The sequence below is a fragment of the Hesperophylax consimilis genome, chromosome 3, assembly GCF_061612785.1.
Source record: "Hesperophylax consimilis isolate HC1 chromosome 3, BYU_Hcon_1.0, whole genome shotgun sequence".
NCBI lineage: Eukaryota > Metazoa > Arthropoda > Insecta > Trichoptera > Limnephilidae > Hesperophylax > Hesperophylax consimilis.
Window position 1 is genome coordinate 10,966,516 of NC_142838.1, and position 27,696 is coordinate 10,994,211.

At 34.3% G+C, this 27,696-nt stretch overlaps 1 protein-coding gene across 1 annotated transcript in view; it reads right to left on the minus strand.

Moving 5' to 3' along the window:
* The window catches only part of LOC149424941 (uncharacterized), a 460,249-nt gene that overhangs the window by 122,434 nt on the left and 310,119 nt on the right, over positions 1–27,696 (minus strand). The window contains exons 8-9 of the mRNA XM_089646910.1: positions 6,554–6,682; positions 5,592–5,737 (exon numbers count right to left, since the gene is read on the minus strand). Coding sequence (XP_089503036.1) covers positions 5,592–5,737; positions 6,554–6,682 — 275 coding nt within the window. The remainder of the gene's footprint in view (positions 1–5,591; positions 5,738–6,553; positions 6,683–27,696) is intronic.

Sequence of the window (27,696 nt, forward strand, 5' to 3'; positions counted from 1 at the left end):
AAGTTTTTTCCGTGTCGGATAAATTAGACGACAGTACGTAATATTGGCTAATGAAAGAAATACAAGATAAATTATAAATAAAAAATATTATTGCTTGCTAGCCTGTTTTTTTTTTAATTCTGCACTAATACATACTTATTTTTCTTACCTACTAACTTACCATGACTACACTATACTACTACACATCTTGAAGATGCTATTCTGTACTAATCCATAATCATTCTTACCTACTAACTTCCCATTACTACACTATATTACTATACATGTTGAAGATGCCATTCTGCACTAATACATAGTAATCATACTTACCTACTAACTTCCCATGACTAAACTATACTACTAGATGCTATTTTGCACTAATACATAATCATTCTTACCTACTAACTTCCCATGGCTACACTATACCACTAAACATGTTGAAGATATCATTCAGAACTAATACATACTAATCATTCTTACCTACTAACTTCCCATGACAACACTATACCACTAAACATGTTGAAGATATCATACATACTAACACACTAATACATACTAATCACACTAATACGAACTAATCATTCTTACCTACTAACTTTCCATGACTACACTATACTACTATACATGTTGAAGATGCTATTCTGCACTAATACTAATCATTCTTACATACTAACTTCCCGAGACTACACTATATTACTACACATATTGAAGATGCTATTCTGCAGTAATACATACTAATCATTCTTAGCAACTAGATTTTCATGACTACACTATACTACTACACCTCTCGAAGATGCTATTCCATTTCGGAATTTCCATTTGAACCAGAAATGCTTTTACTCCATCCTCTCTAGATTAGTCAATAATATTATATTAATGAAATGAGCTAAAAATAATTTCGCTCACCTCCAAATTACAGAAAATAGGTGAGCAAATGACGCCAGAGTTCACCGTTTAACAGTTTTTGCTGTTTCAGGTGAACAGGTTCTGACAGTTAAAGTTGAAAACGTATTACCTGGTAGAATGGGATAATATTATAACCACTATAAATTAAAATATTGAAACCTTTACCGACCCACTTTACTATATGGGGCGTTAAGGGTCATACCCGACAAACTTTAACCGGCAATTTATGAACTAAGAGGGGAGTAGAGAAGAGGGGTTAAGGTAGGAGCTGCAGGAAATATTTTTTAATGCGGGTCTTGAAGAGACCCTGATTATATTAATAAGGAAAAACAGTAGCTCGTTCCACATACGAGCCGTCTTACACAAAAAAAAGAGTTAAGGCCCGTTATCATGAAGCGGACGTACGTGCACCGGTGCACCGGAGATCAATGCTGTTAATTCCAGAGAATATGCTGCATTTAATACCTGTAGAACAGACTCAGCATGTTCACATTGCGTCTGAGCATTGATGACCGCAATCAGTCATGTTAACAATGAATACTTTATCAGACGGACCGCCCTCTTTAGCTCAAAATCAAGTAGGTTTATCAAGTATTGTGGGGCTCCAGCCTAGAGGTGGCTCCCAAAATAAATTGTTGGGCATACTTGAGATTTGTATATGGTTAGCAGCTGGTCACTATTAGAGAATCTACTAGCCCGGCGCAATGAAGACAAATGTGATCTCCACAAATTTTACTCCAAATGAGCTGAAGAATTGCTGGCAATAGTTTTTCAGATATGTCCCTCACCCTGTATACTTCATCCATTACACCCTAAATCGAATTTTATTCACAAAGACATTTTAAAACAAACAGTTTGTTAATGTTGGTGCTTTGGACAGAGAGTCACAATTCGAGTTGATTGTAACGTAACCAAATTGACAATTTTCATTCGCTTATTTGAATTGAAATATGGCACGGTGTCTTTAGAACGATGCCGACGAACGATAAATGCGTAGAACCATAGAATATAAGATAAAACAAGAAGTGCCTTTCACAAAAAAATTAATGGAAACAAATGTTCCATTTAGTCCATTAGCCCAGCATTCTGTCTACCTGCACTCGCCTGTAAACACAGTTTTGTATTGAAAATTCAGGCCTCAATTGGGAAAATATTTGAATCAAGAAACACGCCCACAAGGCATTTCTTGTGTTCTTCTTTATTTTATACGTAGAACGGAATGGCATGACAAATTGGTTTCAGACTGATTGAAAAGAACATGGAAGGATTTGCATAATCACATGTTCGTTTTCTGAGCAAATTTTCTCTATTAGCATGCACAGCAAAATCCCACTGGTTTTGCATAATCCATTTAATTTTCCACATGCAAATCGTTAATGAAGGCAATATGCAATGGTTTGAACTCTTTTCTTGAACGAAATGACATGCACCAATATTTTGAACAGCTTTTGAAAACAAGATAAAACTCAAATTAACTTCCTTTCAATTTATTATAATGAGACGTATTATCAAGTATCAGGTAATTGTTTGGGTTAAGTTGCTTTGTTGATGTACTTTTCTTCTTTTATGACTGGAAAAAAGCCAAATGTTTTAACTTTAAATCTTGTAATTTTTCCTGTGCTCTGATTTGCTTACGGTACAAGTACTTTTAAATACAGAATACAACATTTTTTTACAAAAAAGGATTAGAAAATTATTAAACAGTATAAATATACAAATATGATATTTAAATTTTATAACTCAAAATTTATAATCAGTCTATAGGAAACAAAGCGGTAACTAACAATTTCATCAATTTGGGAGGCGGGTTTGGTATCGCCGCTCCGAGAACCATTTATTGGATAACCAACACCTCTGCCATTGGTTACCCGAAGTGGATCGCAACGTTTGGTGAGTTGGCAGGGGTGCCAGAGTTTATTGGGTGAGTATTTTCCAGGACGTGCCTCCCCTATTAATTAAAAAAAACAGATTTTCCTAATGCAAATCTGGGAATCAAATAAACATAATGTTATTATTATTGAGATTAACGGGAATGGATTTTGGAATTCTCAGATCATTATCTGGGACCTCATAAATTAGAACTCTCAAAATATGCGGTTAATGGCCACGGAACCGCGTAAAAAGATAGAGACATAGTCCCCTGATTGTGAGGCATATGGGGTGGAATTGATATATAGCTCCGAACTGTTACCTCTGGCCATTGGAAGCAGTGACCAGTGACCAGATCAGAGATCATCTAAACGCGTGTGTTAAAATAATAAAAAAAATGGTTAAAAAAAAAAACTAACTAACCATCACGCCGTTTCCCCGCAGGGGTAGGCAGAGAGGACGGACCGCCAAACAACTCGGTCTTGGCACACACTCCTTGCCTCATTCACATTCATACATCGTCTCAGACATACTCTTCTATTATTCTGACTCTTGACATGGCCCGACTCTAGTATCTGATTCACTTGATCGTGCCATGTCTTCCTCGGGCGTCCCCGACTTCTGCTACCATTCACATTTGCATCTACCTTACACTCCTATCTTCGCTCATTCGCTCTACATGCCCAAACCATCTAAGCGTCCCTTTCTTAATCTTACTCATTACGCTTACATCAGCCTTGCACTCTTTGCGGATCTCCACATTCCTCACACGATCAAACATGGTTTTACCACACATACGCCTCAGGGATCTCATTTCAACAGCATTCAATCTATTTTCATCCTTTCTTTGCCAGTTCCATGCCTCACTTCCATACATCAAGGTAGGTACCAGCACTCCGTTGTGGACTGCTAACTTCGCTTCTTTGGACAATTTTTTGTTAGCGCCAACTGCGTTCAGTCCCCCATTAACGGAATTACCTGCATTTACCCTTCTTTCAATATCAAATATCTAAAAATGGTTAAATATGATTAAAAAAAAAGAATATTGTACAATATATACAAACATCAACAAATATCGATGGCCATTCAAAAATATCTACAGAAGTAAAATTAAGTGTACGATTGTTCAAAATCTTAAATCTCCGAAAATTCTTCACCGATTGCTTTGAAATTTTGACACAACGTTGCTTTCGAATACACATGTATTTTTATATGCTTACTAGTATGTGTGTAGGGTAAAAGTATTGTAAGAAGTATTATTTTAATCCTACCTAGTTATTTACTTACATTATTTAAACGCCCGAATGGCTTTTACACACGATTCAGTACAAATTTTTTGAACATTACAATGAAAGAATATAAGTGGCATGACATAAGAGTTAACAAAATGCCAAATTTAAATAAGTGAAATAAAAATAGATATTTGCCAATATATGTACTCTAAATCAATAATTATTATAACAAAAACGTATAAAATTATTTTTAACAATAATTCATACCAGGTGGAAAAAAAATACGGCGTTTGAAGTTTGTCAGCTTCAAATTATTGTCGAATACATCCATATCATTTAAAATTTGTTACCAAGTCTTTGGGGTAGGCAAACTATAGTTGGAATCGATGTATTTATATAAAATGTTCATGTTTGTCTAGTTGTTCATATAGGTACATGTAGATTTATTTGATGCAGATTTTCACAACAAATCGAATTAAGATTTTAACAATTTTAATAAAAGATTCAGGTAGTGTTGTATTGTATTTTAGGTACGCATAATTATTTATATTTGTAGATAATTGTAATGATTCATTGATGATTATGAGACTTTATATATTGGAGATATTAAATAGTCACATATTACTTATTGTTTAATTATCCAGGGTTTTTCAATAAGAGGTGTTATTTTGAATAGCCCGCTATTTCAGTAGATGTTACTTTGAAGCTGTAATTTTTTTGACATTTGACAAGTAGAAACTACGCCATTGATAAAAAATGGAACGATACACGCTTCAACAACGCATTGAAATTATTAAAATTCACTTGAGTGAATCAAATGCAAATCATCTTGAGTGATGAGGCCCATTTCCACCTCGGTGGCTTCGTCAACAAGCAAAATTGTCGCATCTGGGGCTCGAAAAAACCAAACAGTTATTGTTGAAACGCCTCTCTATCCTCAAAGTGTGACTATTTGGTGCATTTTATGGTCCTTACTTTTTTGAAAATGAGGCTGGAGCAACAGTTACGGAGAATGGATTGCGCTATCGAGAGATGATTAATGATTTTTTATGGCCGGAATTGGATGGTATTGATCTGGACAACGTTTACTTTCAACAAGACGGCGCTACGTGCCACAAAAGCAATGAAACTATTGATCTTTTACGATTGAATATCAAAATAACACCTCTTATTGGAAAACCCTGTACATCCACATCATTTAAAATTTGTTACAAAGTCTATTAAACATTGGGGAAGGCAAACTATAGTTGGAATCGATGTATTTATATAAAATTTTCATATTTGTCTAGTTGTTTATACAGGTACATGTAGATTTATTAAATGCAGAATTTCACAACAATCGAATTGAGATTTTAACAATTTTAATAAAAGAGTTTAAGAGAAAGAAGACGGCGCTACGTGCCACACAAGCAACGAAACCATTGATCTTTTACGATTGATTTTAACCTCAACATGAGTGAACACCAAATCTGATTATTCCAAGAAAACGTACAGTGAAATAAGTCGAGGTGGTAATAGGGAAAAGTACAGTGGAATACTTCGAGGTGGTAATAGGGAAACATACAGTGGAATGTGAAAGTGAATCGGTAGTGAAATTGGGTTTACCTGGAGCGTGGGCCACGGCAGAGTCCTGGGAGTGCGTGGTGTTGAGGCTGAGGGCAGCGGGGGCGGCTGTTGTGGCGGGCCTCTCGAAGAACTCGATGCTGGCCATGAAGCCGTTATAGTCGTAGGGCGGCACGTGGTCCCCAGAACTAACAACACATCAATTAATACCATGTTAGTTTACGTAAGTACCTACAGATAACAGAAATTTATAGGAGATACGGTGTACGAGAGGTTTGCATTAGTATGGGTAATGGATGTTGGCAACACCTTTGTGTGCCAAGTTTCATACCTTTAATGGTTCATCACACATCTTCCTTGTTCCTATCATTAATTAATTTATTTATTCAAGCTTTGAAGACTTTTACATATATATACACATTATTAAAGGTAAGTTCTGTGGCATTTAGGGGTTACGTCTGCACTAATTAATATATTCGCACTGTACCACAACCGTCAAAGTATTAAACATTATTATGAATAATTAATTCATTAATTTCTCAGAAATGATTACAATAGCAGAATAAAACAATGAGATACTACTTGATGGATACCTACTGTTAAAAACACGTATAAAATTTTTAGTTTTTTTTCTGGTTCTGATTGTTGCACTTAAAATGTAAAATATAAAATATTCACAAATTATCATTGATTTTGAAACTAGAATTAATCGAAAATTTCGAAGCTGTTCCGGGACTCGGAACAGCCTTTATAAACGTTGGCTAGCGTGGCGTCACAAAAGCCCCTAGCACGAACATATCGATTTGGCGAAAAATAAAAAAGGCGTTCTCTAAATTATTGTAGAAAATTTATTTGTCAACATACAAATAAATCAAATATCATTACGATCGTATTTTTCTCTTCTTCATTTGTATGGCAATAAAAAGTAACACTAATATCATATTCAAATTCAAATATCCAGTAAGTCTTCCAAGACGAGACGATCGATGGGCAATTTGACTGACCTGAACTCCAGCAGCAGATTTGGGCCAGCGAACTCCAGGAAGGTCGGCCTAGGCTCGCAGACCTTCGCCAGAAGCGGGTCCGTGGGGGAGGACCCTTGGTACAGCGCAAGGAAATCTGTGGCGCATCGGCTGGAATTAGGAAGAAATACACATCAATTATTCCTACTAAGTCAGTGCAAGGATGAAATTTAATTATTAAGCGGTAGATGTGAAACAACTCTCCATAATTAATTTAGGCATTAAGTTTAAAACTTAAGGCTTTTGATTAATTTTGTAGCTGGCGCTTAAGCTCTGCATACCCAATTCCAAAAAAAAAATTAAGTTGAAGATAATACTTAAACATTTGTTATATCGAAATGTTAATTATATGAAAATCTCTTCGTAGAAAAAAATCGCAATGTAAGCTTCGAAAATTATTAAAAACACGTTTGTTTGTTATTTAATATGTTATAGGAATGAAAAATTCACAGTGTATCTTTATATACAACAAAAGCATTTGTTGAGAGAGATTTTTGCTTTATTTCAAAGGAGTCGTATTTTATTAAATATTTTCACCATTGTTATCGTTTTTTTAATATTAGCGCGCTTCTTCTAACATTCGTATTTACATAATTCCCTTTAAAACCATCTCTGAACGCTTACTAAAAGGCATTAAGATTAAAGCTGATTCTTTAGTAGATAGTTAACTGACTAACTAACTAACTAAAATAGTTAACTAAATACGATAAGATAGTTAACTAAAACCATCCAAACCACAATTCTTGCACTATACAGGTCACCTAAACACCAAAATATTTCATCCTTCCTTAAATCTTTAGACTTGGCCTTATTTAACTGTACACCAAATGAAGAGCTAATGGTGATCGGTGACATTAACATAGATTTACTTAAACCAAAAGCATCACAAACACTCGACTATAAAAATCTCATGACTCAACACGGGCTTATTTCTTATATTAATGCTCCTACTAGAGTAACTGATACTAGTAACTCATGTATTGATCACATATTTCTACGATAAAAAAAAATGCAAAAGGAATTATATATCAATCAACCATAACGGACCATTTCTCAATAGCAATTGGTTTTATGCATAATAAACCCACTACCGAAACGTCACGTAGTAATATAAAAAAGAAACACATTAATCTCGAGAAACTAACTTCTAAAATTATTTTAGAAAATTGGCTCTCCACTCTAAACTCCACAGACGTAGACATTGCTTTTAATACTTTCTCTGAAACTCTCTTGCAACATATTGAGGATGTCACTGAAGAATCCCATGTGAATAATTCAAAAAATAAAAAACTGAAACTATGGATAACAGATGGCCTAATTTTTTGTATTAATAAACGGGACAAGCTTCACAAAAACTTACTCAATAATCCAGACATTCAAGCCCAAATATTTTATAAAAAAGTACAGAAATATATGTAATAATATCATTAAAACCACAAAAGAAAACTACTACAAAGAAAAACTGTCCAGAGTCGGTAATAATAACAAACAAATTTGGAATATCGTCAAAGAAATATCTAACACTGATCACCTAGTACAACCAATCAATAAATTAAACATCAACGGCCAAGACACCTCTCTAAATGACCATCCAGACACTGTGACCAATCACATAAATGAATACTTTTGCAATATCGGTAAAAATCTAGCATCAAAGATTTTAAATAAGACATCAACCGATGAAAATGCCCTTGCCGACATTATCAATCAATGTGCCAGTGAAACAGATAATATACTCACCTTAAACCCGACCAACTACGATGAAATTTCTCAAACTGTTAGACAATTAAAGCCCTCTCATTCGTGCAATCATGACAAAATTTCCTCAACTATACTAAAAACAGTTGAACCCTTTATAATCCATCCATTAGTACATATCATTAACCTCAGTCTCACTAAAGGTGAATTCCCAAACAAACTCAAACTTGCCCTAGTTCAACCAATTTTTAAATCCGGAAATCCTGCTGACATAACAAACTACAGACCAATTTCTATATTATCATCACTATCAAAAATTATTGAAAAAATAGTAAAAAAAAGACTTATCGACCATCTTACAAAATATAACATACTCTCGTCAAACCAGTATGGCTTTAGAGAAGGACTAAATACAGATTCAGCTATTTTAGAACTAACATCACATATAACACAAGCCTTAGACAAAGGTGATAAATGTTTGGCAGTATTTCTGGATTTAGCTAAGGCATTTGATACAGTATCTCATCCAATCCTTCTAGCCAAGCTTAAAAAAATCGGAATAAAGAATAAGGCATTTGATTGGTTCAAATCGTACCTCACAGACAGAAAGCAATGTGTTAAGCTACCATCGCATAAACCATCCCATTCAACTAGCATTAACTTTGGTGTGCCACAGGGCAGTGTACTCGGTCCCACACTTTTTCTCATTTATATCAATGACTTATGTAAACTATCTATTATTGATGGCAATATAATCACTTTCGCCGATGACACTGCCCTAGTACTAAAAAGTAAGACATGGGAAGAAACATTTCATAGAGCGGATCTAACATTGCAAATTATTAAACAGTGGTTGGATGATAATCTACTCACCCTAAACATAACTAAAACGAAATATATAACGTTGAGTCTTAATATTCCGAGTCAGCCTTCAATCAATCGTACACTAAAAATACATTTTTGTAGAGATAACTCTAGTTGTCTTTGCAATCCACTAGAACGAGTAGATTCCATCAAATATTTGGGTGTAATAATTGACAATAAACTACGATGGGAAGATCACGTAATAAATGTTACAAACCGTATACGGAAAATGGCATATATCTTCAGGTCATTACGAAATATTCTAAATAAAAATACACTAAAAACGGTATACTTTTCTTTATGCCAATCAATTATATCTTACGGTATAGTAGTCTGGGGAGGATGCTCTAACACGATATTAGATCCATTAATTAAAGCTCAAAAATTGATAATGCGGACTATTTACAAAGTACACTATATTCACCCCACGAAGGACTTATTTAACGACTTCAAAGTACTCAACATAAAATCCTTATACGTCAAAACATATCCTCCTACTATAAATTCAAACATACGAAAAAAAATATTTTTGAATCGACCCATAATACAAGATATTCCAACAAATCCAATTATACTATTCTCCCAATAAAAACCTCAATGGCACAAAGACAATTTAACTTTCTTGCTCCAAAAATATTCAATAATTTAACGTTAGAAATAAAATCAATAGCCAAATACGACAGTTTCAGGAAAGCGCTCGGGGATTTTTTGATGTGTGATTGTTATAGTGTTAGTAGCCTATTCCAAGTACTCAGATAGAGGTGTATATATTGTTTATATGCGTGAGGATGCGTCATATGGGTGTATGTATACATGTGTTGTTATATGTATATAGGTATGTCTGCTGCTATATACACATGTGTGCTTGCATGCACACATATTAAAAATTATATATATAATTATGTACATTTTTACAATCTAATGCTAATTTACTTCTTTCTCCTTTCTCCTTTCTAATTTCTATCTTCTACTCTTTATTACAATTTTTCCAAAATTTTAGCTTCATCTATAGTTACTAATTTCATATGTTTACACTAGATTTCATATTTCATACAAAGTAATTACACTCAATTGGTCACCATGAAACAGGCAGCCGCCTAGTATGGTGATTCATTATATCTACTTTATGTAAATTTCAAAACAATGTAACATGTATTAAATAAAATTAAAAAAAAATTAAATTAACTAACCATCACGCCGTTTCCCCGCAGGGGTAGGCAGAGAGGACGGACCGCCAAACAACTCGGTCTTGGCACACACGTCTTGCCTCATTCACATTCATACATCGTCTCATACATACTCTTCTATTATTCTGACTCTTGACATGGCCCGACTCGAGTATCTGATTCACTTGATCGTGCCATGTCGTCCTCGGGCGTCCCCGACTTCTGCTACCATTCGCATTTGCATCATATATCCTCCTTACGCTCCTATCTTCGCTCATTCGCTCTACATGCCCAAACCATCTAAGCATTCCTTTCATAACTGGCTACAATCCTGTTAATATTTAATTTTTTATATTTCACTTTTTTGGAATATCTATGGAAAAACTACTGTTATAACTATGGAAAAATCGATTTTATATTTTAATTTTTAATGTTTCTCTGTGTAACCAACTCCACTGTATTGTTTTAGAATTATATAACTTTACAATTGAAAAAGTCCTCCACAACACAGGTGAACTCCTAGCGTGGAGGACAATATACTATACCATTGTTTAACAAATATATTAAAGCATAAATAAAAAGCATAAAAAAAAAAAAAGCATAAATAAATAATCTTACTCATTACGCTTACATTAGCCATGCACTCTTTGCGGATCTCCACATTCCTCATACGATCAAACATAGTTTTATCACACATACGCCTCAGGGATCTCATTTCAACAGCATTTAATCTACTTTCATCCTTTCTTTGCCAGTTCCATGCCTCACTTCCACACATCAAGGTATGTACCAGCACGCCGTTGTGGACTGCTAACTTCGCTTCTTTGGACAATTTTTTGTTAGCGCCAACGGCGTTCAGTCCTCCATTAACGGAAATACCTGCATTTACCCTTCTTTCAATATCTCTGTCAGCCTTCCCATCTCTCGTAAACATACTTCCTAAATACACAAACTCATCCACCTGCTCCAAGTATTCCTCATTCAAAATTATATTGCACACTGTTTTCGTACTCTCTCTTTCAAATACCATTACTTTAGACTTACTTACATTCATCATTAACTCATTCTTTATGCATACTTCGTTCATCCTAGACACGAGAGACTGTAGATCATCTATACTTTTAGCAATCGGCACGGCATCATCAGCATACAACAGGCAACATACTTTCAAATTATTCAAATTCGCGCCCAATCCCACCTCTTTCAATTCTTGCATACAATTATCCATGTATAGATTGAATAACCACGGTGACATTACGCAGCCTTGTTTAACACCCTTTGTGATATCAAACCACCCCGTAAAACCACCGTTTACTCTAACACATGCAACGCTTCCCTCATACAGAGACGCAATTGCCTGAGTCAGATTTGTATTCACTCCATACTTGGACAACACCTTCCATAGTCGTATGCTTTTTTTAGATCTACAATTACATGTAAATTACATGTAAAACGAAAAAACACCGATAGTAAAATGTAAAACACCTATAGTAGTTTGTTCGAACTCACACTAGAAAGTTACAACTTGGATTCATTTGAAGTTTTCACATTTCATTTTTGTTTGTAATATCTTTCTTCTTTCTATGTTAATATAAATTAATATTTTTTTATTTGTACCCTAGAGACTCCAAAACTACAGGACCGCTTTGGCTGAAAATTTCAAAGTTTGTTTTTATTAGTACCAAGAGTGTTTAGAGAGTAGTTTGATATCAGAAGAAGTCAGGGACGCCCGAGAAAGACTTGAGCTATATCTCTACATAAGAATGGAGTCAAAGTAAAGTCTGTATAGTGAAGCTTTTCTAAGGTAACAATATGTGATACAGCAGTGAATTGTAGAAAAAATCACAGACGCCAGAGGAAGACACAAATCAAATAATTATTTGCAGTAAAATGAGGCGCACGTCACGAATGGAGGAATGGGTGTAAGAAGAATGTAATGAGGAAGGCATGGCACGATCAAGTGAGACAAATACTCATGTATGGTAAGATACTTATGTTTGGTCAAAATTTTACTCCAAACAATTCATGTCTCCGAGCAACGAGAAAACCAATAGTTTGGTGTTAAGACTCAAAATAAAGCAAAAGCAGTTCTTACAAATAATGTTTTGTTAAGAAACTTCCTTAAATGTTTGCTTCTAATTATGTAGTTTATCACAGAAAATGGCGAAATTTATAGTGAAGGACTTGGTTTATGATAATGGTGTCTTGTATTAGGTAGCCAGTGGAATTTTTTCTGTAGTTAGTCCGTGACAAGAAAAATTTATGACTTGTTTGCGAAATCTCAGAATGAACCGAATTCGATAATTAGGGAATCTTTATGGGAAATACTCAAGTTTTTTCTTTGTTCAGATTTTTGGCGATCCACTCAGAATTCTACCGACTTAATACTAAGTACATTGCGATGGTAGGGATGGGTATTTTAATAAAAATAATATTTGTAAACAACTATCTATATTAATTGTTTCGTTCATTCTCATTCATCGTCTCATACCGTTTGGTAGTGTTAAATTTATATCCATTATGAAAAAGATGAAAGGTAAATTATTTATCTGGGAGAATATTAATGAAGATACAAGATTAAGTAACATTTCTACCAATTTTCTTTATTAATTTACATAATTTTATAGATTCGCTGGACACGCTTTACGCATTACCAAAAATAACACCTGGTTTTAGCTCCATTACTACAGGAGACGAGTATTCACGTCGGGGGAGATGAAAGAGTATATGCAAAATACGTTATTATGTTTTTAGCTTTGGTTATATAAATAATTAATATACGATAGAAGTCAGATCAACCATATGGTCAAAACACGTGAAATTTTTAACTTGGATTAAAAAAAGGAATTTTCCATTTCCCCCGATGAAAATATTTCTTAAAGTAATTAAGTTGAATCGAATTGTTTTCTAAACGTGTCCAGTATTTTTGAAATTTTACCATTATTTATTCCATCAAGAACGAGATTGGTTTTTTAACCCCTGGATCTAGACCAGTCATTCCCAAAGTGGTTTATATCGACCCCCAGGGGTCTACTTTGACCTCCAGGGATCCATGACAGTGAAAAATATTAGGGGTGTTTGAGATGTAAATAGTCACGAGAGTGGATTCCATTTAGGCAGTAAGTCACCAGAATTTTTGCTTCCCGTAAATGTATTTATCAAAGACAGTTAACTTATTACCGGTCGGTGGCTGAGTTGACATCGCAGTTGGGTGCCACCCAGGCGTGGTGTGTTCGATTATTCGGCTGGCTAAGTCTCAATCACAAAACAAGCAACATTTTCCGCTTACTGTTGTGATAGTAGGAGATTTTTAAATATTGTCAGGTTATTCGTAACTCGAGAATGTTCTTTAAAAAAAACCACAAATAGTATCGTAGGTACTTACGTAATAATTTGTTATAATAGATGTGTACCGAAATTTCCTAATTATTATGTCGACTGTGTTTTGGTAAATCCCTTCAAGCCACGTTTTTCGGAAATGTTTTTTTTCTGTGGTTTCTAGTAGAATAGTTTTCAAAGTGCAACATGGTAAAGTAATATTTATTGATTGAAACAATGAAATTTTGATATCCAATCAGGCTCATCCATCCCATTAAGAGTTTTTTTGTATGAAAAACTTAATTTTAACATTTTTAATTTTCCACTCTAAAGTAAGCCCTATCAATATGTCAGCTTCAATAGCACATTTAAGTTAAAGAATTTGTAAAAAATCAATATAACAAGAGCAGGGAGTTTACATAATGCAGAAAAAAATGGCATATGGTCTACGGAAAAAAAATGTTTGGGGATCTCTGATCTAACAATACACTATCGTTAATGACCTTAATTACTGTACTCGGAAAATCGCGAGTCTTTCAATTTCAAATGTTTTACCCATATACCTACGTATTAAATATTACAATTTTAAATGCAAAGAGAAAGATCAATGTTTTCTGTTTTTAAAACTGTTGTATCATAATGCAAAATAAGATAGAAAGAGTTTTTGGGGACGTGAGGACGGTGACCGATATAACACAACGTGACTCGGCGGCCTTTGATGTTTCGTGACAAAAACAGCACAACGTGGCCCGTGTGGTTTTAATAAAAAATTTGAAATTATAAAACTAATCATTTCGGCTTTAAGCGCTGACAAATTCTGTTGCAGAAATTCTAGAAATTGTATAAAATAACGCACGCTGAGTTTCTAAAGAAATTTTTTAATCAAAGAGCAACATTTTGATCAAAATATGGTATAGAAGAATATACTCGTAGCTGCGAGGGATTCTGCAGTACATTGTGTAAATAATAAAAGCATACATTATTGATGTTCATATAATCCGCACATCCAGATTTCCAAGGCTTGAATATATTTCAGATGAAAATTTTTCCGTACGCATTGTGTTACCTAGGGGCTAGTATTTGTAACATTGTTCCTTTATTTGTAAAGTCCTTTTAGTAATAACTTTTATAATTTTTTTCTACTTGTACAGTTAATATTTTTTGAATTTCATTATGACTGATCAAAAAATTATTATTATTTCATTTAATATTTCTTGGTGTCGAATTTATTATTAGACCGAAGGAGATAGCGTCCCATTAGCTCAGTTGGTAGAGCGGTGCCCCGGCAAGGCAAGGGTCTTGGGTTAGAATTCTAGATGTGACCGTATTTTTTTCTGATTTTAGTTTTAAGATTTTCATTTAAGAATCGCTAATATTGTCTTAAATAATTAAATTAAAAATTTTATTTATTTTCTTAGGATTGTTTCGAAGAATTTGAAAGATCATCAAATTTCATTGTGATTTTCAAGTTCTGTGAAGGTTCTATCCAATTTCTGTTATTATTTAAGTATTGTGAAACAATAATGATATAATAACTGAACTCGAAATTTGATAAATTGTTCAAATTCTCTGAAACAACCCATCCTTAGAGATAAATGGAACATAGATACAAACTAAATAATGTCCCTAGGCATACGCGTCTGCGGCATTCTTATTATTTTACTCACAAAATTAAAGTAAATCAAAAAAAATAATTAAACATAAGTGTCTTACAGGCTTTTTGCTTTATTTTGACAGATTATTAAGTTTTCACCGCGTAAATCGATCGGACCATGTCAAAATCCTTAGTTTTACGTTTTTTACTGCCTAGATCGATCGGAACATGTCAAATACCTTGGTTTTACGTTAGTCCATCTATAATGGAATTCACATTGCCTACTATCACGAACAAGCTTAGTTAAAATATTTATTTCTTAAAAAATATTTAAATAAATCTCGAACTAAAATGTATGAAAATTGTGTACCATTATCTTTGTCTATAGATCACGGAGTATGGAATAATCCCATGGGCAGGAGCAACACTATCAGCCATAGATTCATTATCGAAAGCTTCAAAATTAATCAGTAAAGTGATACTCAAATTTCCAATTACAACAAGCACTGTATGTGTATATATATACAACAAATTTTTCATCTATTTAAAAAAAAACAAGTCGTTTTTTACGTAAAACACGCGGTTTTAATAGAAAGAACCTTAACAAATTCTCTATACAACATTTGGCTAAGGAAATTGCAAATACACTGGGACTAAAATATGCAATAATTTTCCTGATTAAAGAAGAATATTAAAAAATCTAAACAAATTTCAAATCTTGGATTGATTCAAAGATTGGACCATCAACAAATCGTGTGTCGTGTAATAATTAGTCAACTCACACAAATATAATTAGTTCTCTATTATTGTCAACAAATATGAAACTGAATTAAATAAATTTCTCATTAATTTTAGCTTTCAACTTATCAAAAAAAACCTTTCAAAAATAACCTTAAATGTACTAATCAATCGATAAAATAAACTGGCCTGTCTTAACACAGGATGTGCCTAGTGAGACAGGCCTTGTAAAAAATATGTATAAGATTGTATAAAAGTATTTTAGAGATGGGCAATAAATACATTAATTAAACTGTGTATTACTTAGTTTTAATTTTTTAATGGCATTTGATATTCAAATAAAATATTCAATATAAGTCAATTAAAAAAAAACAACTTATTTAAAGTAAGATTTTTCAATCCAAAAATTACTTTAAGCTTAACATACTTGTTTTTAATTTCATTTTCTGAAAAATTCTTTATCATTCAGCATATTGTAAACACAAAGAAAATAATACTGGTCTACAACAGGATTACATGTTATTAAAAAAAGGATATTAATTTTTTGTTTATTTGGCCCACGCTAAGAGATAAAATATGAGATCCCGTATTTAGTGTTTACATAGGAGATAAAAATACACGATAAGTTGTGAAAAGTCTGAATGAATTTTCATTCCAAAGGGTGTTTCGTGTTTATTTAGGCAGCAGTACCAAAGCTGAATTTCGTCTTGAGTTGATTTAGAGATGAAAACCGCCAAATCTGACAAGTAATTCAATATGCGGGACCACGCCACCGGTGTCAGTACTACTGTGAACACTCCGCCGAAAGGTTGATGTAATTTTTATTATTTGTTCAATAAATCAATAAGGGTTATTTGTTCTGGCACATTATATTTGACTAGGTTTACTATACTGGACGGCATCTACGGCGTAGTAGTCGGCAAAGAGCTGCTCGCGAGCCATATGCGAACCGTTGGGTATTTGAAAATAAGGGTTAAATAAATTTTTTGACTTTTTATTTATTTCACATATACGGCACAACAAGTGCCATTAACATACTAATTTACGGAGAATAGTACAGCAACATAAGGAATGCAACAATATAAATGTAAGTATAATGGTATAATCAGTAAATAGTAAGTAAGGTTAAAACTATGAAAAAACAAAGAGATATAAATATAATATAAGTAGCAATCTGTAGTATAGTAATAAATCAAAGTAAGAAATTATATGTAATAATATACAATGAAGATAAAATAATATACGAGTAAGAATGAAGTGCTTATAAAATGTCTAAAAGGCATTTAGAGTTTGTAAAAAATAAAATAAAAGATAATAGAAAGGGATATACTATAAGAAAATGAAAGGAATAAAATATATACTTATCTTATCTTAATATAGACTTATCTACTAAATAATGTGTAATGTTTAATATACTTACTGTAATATCCTTGATATTGGTGTATGAGATCACCTATATATGTCACTGGATTATTTTATTAGGTTACCCATAGATGGCGTTAGCTGTCTAGAATTGTAGATACCGAGGAGACAGTAAATAAGGGGGAACCTCAAGTTCAGGGACCATATTATTCCAACCGTCTGCTAAATAACGTATCAGAGCCATTGAAAATCTATCACAATAAAAATGTTTTGTTGATGCCGGAGTTTTATTTAACCAGAACGTTCGTGAGAAACCTCGGAGACACATCATTTACAATATTATAGAACACATTAGCTGCTCTGTCTGAATCTATTTCGTCAGTTCTAATTCTAGTAATAGGTATCTAACTATATTTTGTGAACGGAAATGAAACAATATAACCTTTTTAACATTTACCGTTCTTCAGCTTGAAACTTTTTCCGAAACTGGCTTGCGCATTCGTCAAAAAAAAAGATTAAAAATATTCGAGAAGAATTATTTGGTATATTATGGTCTAAAATCTGTAACAAATTCCAAAATCATTGTTTCAATAAAACTAAAAACGCCCTTATTTTTAAACAGATGGTTTGGCAATGAATTCCCGTAAAATTTTAAAATTTAGTACGTGGGTAATATAACATTATTGTAGTAGTTTTAGAATTGATGTAAAATGGAAAAAAAATAATATCTAAATAAAATATACTTAAAAAGTTTTTATAGTTACAAAAAAAAATCAGCCATAAAAACATTAGCAAAAACTTTTATCTACGCAAAGTGGAAAATTCATGAAAATTCATCTCTAAAATACTTTTATGCAAAATTCAACAGTTGAACTGGATTTCTTCAGGAAAAGAAAAACATATTTTTTCTAAGGCAGTTCCAGGAATTCGGAATTTAACTCTACCCCAGCTAATAAAGCTTTTGTATAAAGCAATAGTAACGATTTCAACTTGTCTCCTTTTGGGATTGACCGGATATTTCTTAAATTTCATTGGTGGGTTTGACGATCTGATTAAACAAGATTCCTGCGTTTCCCCACCCAACATGTTACCCAATTACCTGTACCTGTCTGACTGAGTGGTGTAGCTACATCAGTGAAATTTGCAATAATTTAATGTCTCTTAAGAAAACCTGTGCAGTGCACACGTTTCATTTTTCAAGTGTTCCCTCGGTGCGTTTGATTAGAGTTAATACGGAGCTTGTACAGTAGCATGGAGCGACATTTCAAAAATCAAATCCCGGTATTGTAATAGCTGCCAAAAGATGCTTCATGTCATTCATATTCTCGTAAAAATACTTAAAAAAATCTAAACTTATGTCTTCATTCAACAACCTAGCGATTTCGTAACGTAGAAAACGTAAATTTAGCCTTTTTTCCCAAAATCTGAGTACAGTCTCAAAAATATAAAATAATATCCATTACTTTCAATTGCATTTACCTTATTGAACATTACATGTTTTATAAAAAAAAAACACTGCATAAATTGCTGTTAAACTAGTGAGTTTGTGAGCGCTGTGGAGGTGGGGGGGATAATTTCGCTCCTATTGTTTCGTCGCAGAAACTAGATGCGACTTGCATCTAGTTTCGTTTCGGCTACCGCTGACGTGTTAGAATCCTTGTCCGATTAAATTTTAACACATATAATTGTTGTGAAAATGAATGCAAATTACACGAGAAGCAAAATTTTATGTCCAATATTCGGGGCACCAACTGAAATGAACTCTCAAGTGTTACCTACTGTCTCAGAAGTGATTAAACATTATTTGTTCTTACGATATGAGCGTAATCTTAACTCTACAAAAAAACCCTCAGTGTTCGAAATAAAAAGTGTTATATCTGCAATTGTTGAAGGAATTTGGAAGTGCGCTTCTATTCCCATTGTTTCACACAATCGAGTGATGAAACTGATCCAAGATCATTATAACGAATACTTAAAACTTAAAAATTGGCCAAAAAAAGTGTGCATTATTATGTTAAGTTAAATTCTTATAAAATCAAAATGAATAAACTTTTCGATATTGCTTCATGCAAATGTAACAATCTGAATATGTGTTCCTGTGAAAAGACGCGCAAAGTACCCACCAAAGAACAAGCATTCCTTCAAGACCAAAGATCCTTGAGAAAAATGATGCTGGGAGCAATAGACACCGACACAACAAAAAAATTACATCGGAAAATGAGGATGCAAGCTCGTTTATCTGAACTTGCTTCGAAGGTCAGCTCATCTACAGCATCAGCGACAAAACCACGTCAACCATTTTTTGATGAAAACCAATCATTTTCTTCACATTCTTCGCAACCTCCAGAAAATTCCCGTATGATGTTAAAACTCCCCACTTTGGCCAGAATCTGCGATCAGTATGGTTTGTCAGAAAGGTCGGCATCAGCTGTTGCAAGTGCTATATTACAAGATTTTGGCATAGTAACCGAAGACGACTCTAAAATGGTGATTTGATAGGAGCAAACTCAGACGAGCTAGACAAACGTGTCCACTTCTTTAATAAAAACATGGCAGATGTCGTCGGAGTCAACAAAAATTCGAGGTCTATATTTCGATGGAAGGAAGGATAAAACCTGTCTCAGGAAAAAATAGGGGATAGATATCATCGGAGAACGATTTCAGAAGAACATTATTCCATTTTATCTGAGCCGTGGTCTCAATATGTTGGACATGTTACACCATCATCAGAAACTGGCAAAAACATCGCAAAGAGCATGTTACACCATTTAAAAATGAATGGTTTTAATTTGAATGATTTATCAGCGATTGGATGTGATGGGACTGCTGTCAATACAGGCAAAAAAATGGAACTATTAGATTCATGGAATTGGAATTAGGTCATCCGTTACAATGGTTTATCTGTCAGCTGCATGCAAACGAACTTCCCCTTCGCCACTTGTTTCAACACTTAGATGGTGCTACAACAGGACCTAAAGGGTTTTCAGGACCTATTGGAAAACTTCTTTCAAGCAGCTCTAAAAACACCGTTATAAATTATTCACCAATACACTTTGAGATGCACAAACTCAACGCAGAGGAATTGAAAAATTTGAGCACGGACCAAAAATACTTGTACGAAATATGTTTTGCAGTTTCAACAGGTCACTGCCCACCAAATTTAGCAAACCGTCATCCAGGTAGTATTTGTCACTCACGCTGGTTGACGACAGCAAACTCAATACTTCGATTATATATAGGAACAACTAACCCTTCAGTGAACCTAAAAATGAATATGTTGTTAAAGCATATGCTCCGACATGGTTTGAGATAAAGAGACACCCGTCGTGTAAAGATGGGGCATTACATGTTTTTACTATAATAAAACTCACCCGATATTTGAGCACCGATCTACGAGATATAATTAATCCAGTAATTCAAAGAAACGCCTATTTTTGCCACCCGGAAAATCTGCTACTATCCATGATAATGGATGACAACCTTATTGTAAGAGAATTGGGTTTGAGACGAATATTAAAGGCGCGAGATAGATGTCCGAGTCCATCTGTTGTTAGAGATTTTATTATTCCAACAATAAACTTTTCAGCAAGTAAATATTACGATATTATCAACTGGCAGGAATGCGAAATTACACCGCCACCGATACTATCCGAAATCAGTAATGACGACCTAGTCAAAATGATAAATAATTTCGGTGAAGAAAAGGACAGTATTGAATTTCCCAGATTTCCCTGCCACACTCAAGCGGTCGAGAGGTGCATCAAATTAGTTACCCAGGCATCGTTGTCTACAGTTGGGCCTGAAGAAAGAGATGGATTCATTCGGGTGACAATAAAATCTAGGCATATAATGCCCGAATTTCACACCAAATCTCATTTCAAAACACGATAAATATTATAAAACTTCGATAATGTTTAAAAAAATTCTCTTTGTTAAAGTATTTTATTTAATAAAAAAACATGTTTCTCAAAAACACGAAAAAAACAATAAAAAATCAATAATCCTCTTCAAAAAACCAAAAATAGACCCCGCCTTGAAACTATGGTAATTTTATTTTTATTTTCACATGTGTTATGCACCTTATTAGCTATAAAACCCTTAATAAAATTGTATTTTTGCTATGAATATCGCTTGTTTATAATGCTTGGCAGAGTTTTCAGCGACTTTTTTCATACAATTTTTTTCTAAATATAAATGTGCTGGTTGTTGAATAAAGGAATGTTTCGATCGAGTTGATTTTTTTAGGCAAAAGAGGTGTTATATAAAGGCAACTTTTTTTTGCTCTTACAGTACTGGCATCTTTAAAAAAAAAGTCCCATACAACGTCACTCCACCCTATTGTACAGTGATGATGACGCAGTGTCACTCAAATCCATAAAATCGATCAAAAAGGCCAAGGGGTAGGTAAGAATCCTTTCTAATTTGAACTGTTAACTGTTAACATCTACCACAATAGTTGTGTAAAATTTTGATTACAGGCCACAATAAAACCACCGAATGATTCACATACAATATTGCCACTACATAACTTAAAAAAAATAATAAATCTAATTTCTTAGGCTGACTTATTCTTCGACTCAGTCCATTGAACAAACAAACCTGCCAATGGCTCTTGAAATTGTTTTATATTGTATATTTAGGCGACTTTTGAATTACTGGTTCGATTACCGCGACAATGGAAAATATTTTGACGGTGAATCTTTCATATAAAAAATTGTGCCATGTTTTTGATGGCTGAGTTACAAGAAGCACTAAGAAACGGCCTTACAGATGTCAAAGGATTATATGACAACTTAATTAATTTGATGGCTTTGATGAAATATTGAAAAGTAAACGACTATTTACAAATATTTCTGCTAATATAATATAAAGTAATGAAACATTGAAATTCAAACATTATCCGATAGCTTCTTAAGTTAGGAAAGAGAGACAAATATTGCCTACAGATGAAATGAACTGTTGCCGGCAACACAAAACTAATAACGGTGGTGCGAGAGAAGAATTAGTAAAGATAATAAACATTTTTTACAGGGATCCTCCGACAGATTTAAGTTATTCAAATATAAGATTAATAAAAACGTTAAACGTTAAATATTTTAAATAGAAATATTTAAAATAAACTCCATGGAAAGTCAATTTTCAAGGTCTGCTGGGGCAAATTCGACTGTCCATTACGCCTGTCCGCACGCCGAATATTTTTTTTACACGACTTCACTACTTGTGTCGTTAAGATACCCACATTATTTAAGAGAATTGGTTAAGTCATATTTGTATAATGTCATTGAATCATGCATATTTTCACTATTAGTTCATATATCCATTAGTGAATAGTAGACCTCGCTCTTAAAGATGTGTTTCTAATTTGTACTTATTTAATAAATAAACACAATTTTTTCTCCGAAATCATATAATTTGTAACCTACTTTAATTCCTAATTAATTAACCTATATTTTATATACAATATAAAAAAAATATCACATGAGGAAGTATACAATTTAAAAAAAAAAATCAGTATCTCAACAAGAATTCTAGTCCCTTATGGCATACTTTACTTCTTTATAGCCCCTTATCTCTCTGAGGCATCCTCTACGTCTTTAGAGTCCTTTATCTCTTTGAAGCATCCTCTATTTTTAAAGTCCCTTAGCTCTCTGAGGCATCCTCTACTTCTTTATAGCCCCTTATCCCTCTGAGGCATCCTCTACTTCTTTATACCCCTTATCCTTCTGAGGCATCCTCTAATTCTTTATAGCCCCTTATCCCTCTGAGGCATCCTCTACTTCTTTATAGCCCCTTATCCCTCTGAGGCATCCTATACTTCTTTATAGTCCTTTATCTCTCTGAGACATCCTCTAATTTTTTATAGTCCCTTAGTTCTCTGAGGCATCCTCTACTTATTTATAGTCCCTTTATCTCTCTGAGGCAACCTATACTTCTTTATAGTCCTTTACTTCGCTGAAGCATCCTGTACTTCTAGTTTTTTAAAATCAAATTACGCATCGCATACCTACCTTTCTGTTCTCATAACATTTGGGAGGATAGATATAAAAAAAAAATTGAACGTGTTTTTTTTTTTTTTTTAATGTGACACCTCACAAGAGTGTCCCTGCCTGTGCAGTGTACAGACAGGGGAACTATGTCACCACCCGGTTGAGCGGCGTTGTGAGGCGTAATAAGGTAGGGGCTGTAGGAAGGGATTTGTTAATGCGGGCCTTGAAGAGGCTCGGATTATAGGAGGGAGGAAAAACAGATGCCGGTAGCTCGTTCCACATACGAGCCGACTTACACAAAAACGAGTCGTAAAAACGGCCCGTTCTCATGAAGCCAACGTCAACCGTGAACGGGTGTTCAGTTCGTGTCCGTCGAGTTTCGCGCACGTGCACCGGTGCATCAGGAATCAATGCTGCTAGCTCCTTGGAGCAGGCTCCATTGAAATACCTGTAGAACAGGCACAGAATGCCTACATTGCGTCTATGCATTAAAGAAGGCAATCGGTCTGTTAACAACGGATTGTCAATCAGACGGATCGCTCTCCTTTGCACAGATTCAAGCAGGTTTATTAAGTATTTTGGGGCACCAGCCCAAAGGTGGCTCCCAAATTCAATAGTTGGGCGGACTTGAGACTTGTACAGGGTCAGCAGCCCAACTTTTTGGAGGCCTGATTTACTCGGGCTTCTATGGATCCCCGATACTTGAGCTGGTCTGATATAGTAACTCCAAGCATTTCAATGGAGTCTTTATTGGGGAGAGTGCTCCCATCAAATTGCACCAGACAGTCATTGATCTCCCTCTTTGCCGAAATCAGACACGCTTGGGTTTTTGATACGTTGAAACTGACCAAGTTGGCCTTACCCCAGGCACGAACCATCTCGAGGTGGTGGTCAATTTCTTGCTTCAAAACTTCCCGAGCTGTTCGGACATCATAGGTGGAAGGGGGTCTGTCAAAAAGATAACCCTCGTGAACGGTGCTGTCATCAGCGTAGCAGTGAATCGGTGCACATTCAACGAGATCGTTGATGTGAAATAAAAACAGCGTCGGAGACAGCACAGATCCTTGTAGCACCCCCGCATTGATTTGGTGCGGTGAGGAAGAAGAGCCATCAACCACGTTTTGAATTGTTCTTCCCCTCAGAAAGTCCGCAATCCAACTATGCAGAGTTGGGTGGATCTCATACGATGGTAACTTCCCGATAAGCGTCCGGTGCCAGACTCTTTCAAAGGCTTTGGAGATATCCAACCCAACGGTTTGAGTTTCACCAAAACGTTCCATGTACCGCCCCCAAATATGCGTCACATATCCGAGTAGATCGCCACACGATCGGTTTTGACGAAATCCATATTGCCGATCGCTTAGGATATTGTTATTCTCGAGATATGTGAGCAATTTGTTGTTAACCACCCTTTCTAATACCTTCGAGAGTATGGAAGTGATGGCTATGGGGCGGTAGTTAGAAGGGTCGGAGCGTTCCCTTTTTTTTGGGATTGGGTGGACGATTGACTTTTTCCAAAGATCTGGCACCTTTGAGAGAGAGCCTAAATAATTTCGCGAGCACTGGAGTTATTTCTACAGAACACCTCTTGATGACCAAGGCAGGTATTCCGTCCGGCCCACTGGCTTTGTCAACTTTCAGCTCGTTCAAGACTCGGAGAAACTCTCTGTTCCGGATCTTCGGTTCCTCCATTTGAAAACCGCAGTGCGGAATGGAAGGGGTAAGTAATTAAATAAATCTACTGTCATTCATTTAAACAAATCATTTAATTGCACCACTTTTCTTGTCGCGCTATGCTGCGCTAGGACATCTGCTCTGCCGTCTGGTATCTATAACAAGTCAAGATATCACACCACCCAGACAGATTGCTAGAACCGCCCCTGCGTAAGCATCTTCACACCATTAAACCAAGCATTTTCCGTCTAGCTTAATGGTTGTAAACACTAGAGCATTTAATTTTCCGGGTAATTATCTTTTTCACGATGCTACTAGAATAATAATTATGTAATCTCCATTCTCAGAGAAGCTTACGTGTAAAATAATTACACGATTGAACAGAACTACAAAGGCTGCGAGTTCCAGAGAAACGTTCGTACCGTATGGGTAAAACTGAGTGAAAATTATAAAGCACGCCGTCATCGCTAGCTGTAGGATATAATAAATAATTTTTAATTGACTTTTAATGCTGTGCTTGAATTAATGACGAGTAATGAGCTGCCGTGGTGCCACAGGATTCGCTGTTCATTCTCTACCAGTTAGTTTGGACCGCAACCCACGCTTTACCACCCGTTTCACCGCATTATTACCGGGACTTGTGGCTAACAATATTTTTATTTTCTCCCCCGCCGGGCAAAAATGCGAAAATATTCGAACAGCCAAATTTTAATTATATTTTTCGCTTTGAGTCTCGCTCATTATTTCTCTACTTTCCTTGAATTCGTCAGTCTTTGTAATACTGATTGAGGTGTATTGGAGGAAAGAATTGTTTTTCAGTCTATTAAATATAGACCAGAAAATGTTTATTTTGAAGGAATGATGTTTACAAAAAATACAAGGTGTTATTCATTTTCTCTACACACGATAATATTGAAGCATGTGATTTTAGATTTTCATTACAAAATGTATTGATTTTAATTACTTTTGGTTTTAATCTAGCAGGAGTAGGAGGATAGTGCAATTACAGTCTGCCATATAACATTAAAAATTATAAATATTAAATGTATGTAATGACAACATAACATAAAAAAACACAATATTTGCAATTACAGTTTGCCATATTACACGAAAAATTATAAGCATTAAAAGTATGTAATGACAACATAACACAAAAAAACACAATATGTGGAGTTACAGTCTGCCATATTACACGAAAAATTATAAACATTAAAAGTAAGTAATGACAACGTAACACTTAAAACACAATATAAATAAATTAAATTAAAATATCATCGTTATTAATATTTGTGTAATTTTGAAGTTTTGCGCTTCTTCCGTCTGTAGTCAACGTTTCAGACAGCGTTGTAATGTACATCTGCTCTCACGAAAAATTATTTATAATTAATGCTTTTGTGCTTAGTTAGAAATCAATTTTATTATTTTTTATTATTTTTAAGAGAGGCTTAACGCATAAAAATAATAAAATAGCATAACTTAATACAGTATTTGAGGTGATTTTTCACAAAAACAGTGCGATACAAATTATTCACTTATTATTATTGGCTGAGCGCAGCAAAGTTCCGTTTTAGGTCAAGCGTTTTGCATTTCGTTGATTTGTAAAATTGTTTGAATGTTCCGTGACCGGTCAATCTTGTAAAGATGGTAGCTGTGTTAAATAGTTCCTTTTTACGAGTTGTCTAATCTACTACGGCTACTGTTCACAGAATTGCTCGCTAATAATACATAAAACTCTTGTTCTTATTTGATTAACGCGTACCAAGAACGCACATCGTAATTAAAATATAAATTTTCACTAATAAGGGCTAGCGCTGGTCAGAGTGCAGTTATACATAATATTAAAATAATAATTCTTACAACTGACTAAGTCAACATTTTACAATGAAACAAGCTAAACATTAGTGTATCGCTAAAACTGCGTCGTACGTAGGCGAACAAAGCTATTTAATTTAGAAAATTAGGAAATACTTAGAATTGAAAATAGGGCTTAATAAATTTACACGCGAGTAATTACTGAAAAGTGGCCCTAAATTAACAGCGTAACGTAAATCCTCGAGGTGGGTCTCGAAATTTATCCCAGTCTAACCACAATTCTGAAATCTGAGCGATTTGCTTTAATATGACGAGCAAATGAGCATACTTGGATCAATCACATTAACGTTTGATGTTCAAAGTTCGACGCAAACTCCTTGAAATCGACTATGTAAATACAAATTACGCATGGCGCTGGGAAAACGGCACAGATCGTGTGATGTTTCTTGATACACTTATCGCCGCTTATATCAATAAAAAACTGAATGAATTCTTAGTTAAACATAAATTAATACAATTAATGATTAAATAGGCGAATGAAAATAATAATTATTTTTAATGATAAACTAAGATAAGGTTTTTATGCATAGCATAAAGGATAACATTTTATTTTTAAGCAAAAATTATTACCCTGAAACACCTATATACAATGAAAAAATCTTCAGAGAAAAAATACATTCAGCCGACGGGAATTGAACAAGCAGCCTTCTGATTGCCTATTTTTAATTAATATAGGTGTTTCAGAGTAATAATTATTGCTTAAAAATAATATATAAAACGATTATTTCTGTTTAAATAATTATTTAATAAAAATTGTCTGTATGTTTCAGATCCAAAGGATGCTTCCACAGAATAAAAAGTACAGAAAAAATAATACATTAGAATAAACAACTAAGCGCAGATAAGAGTATA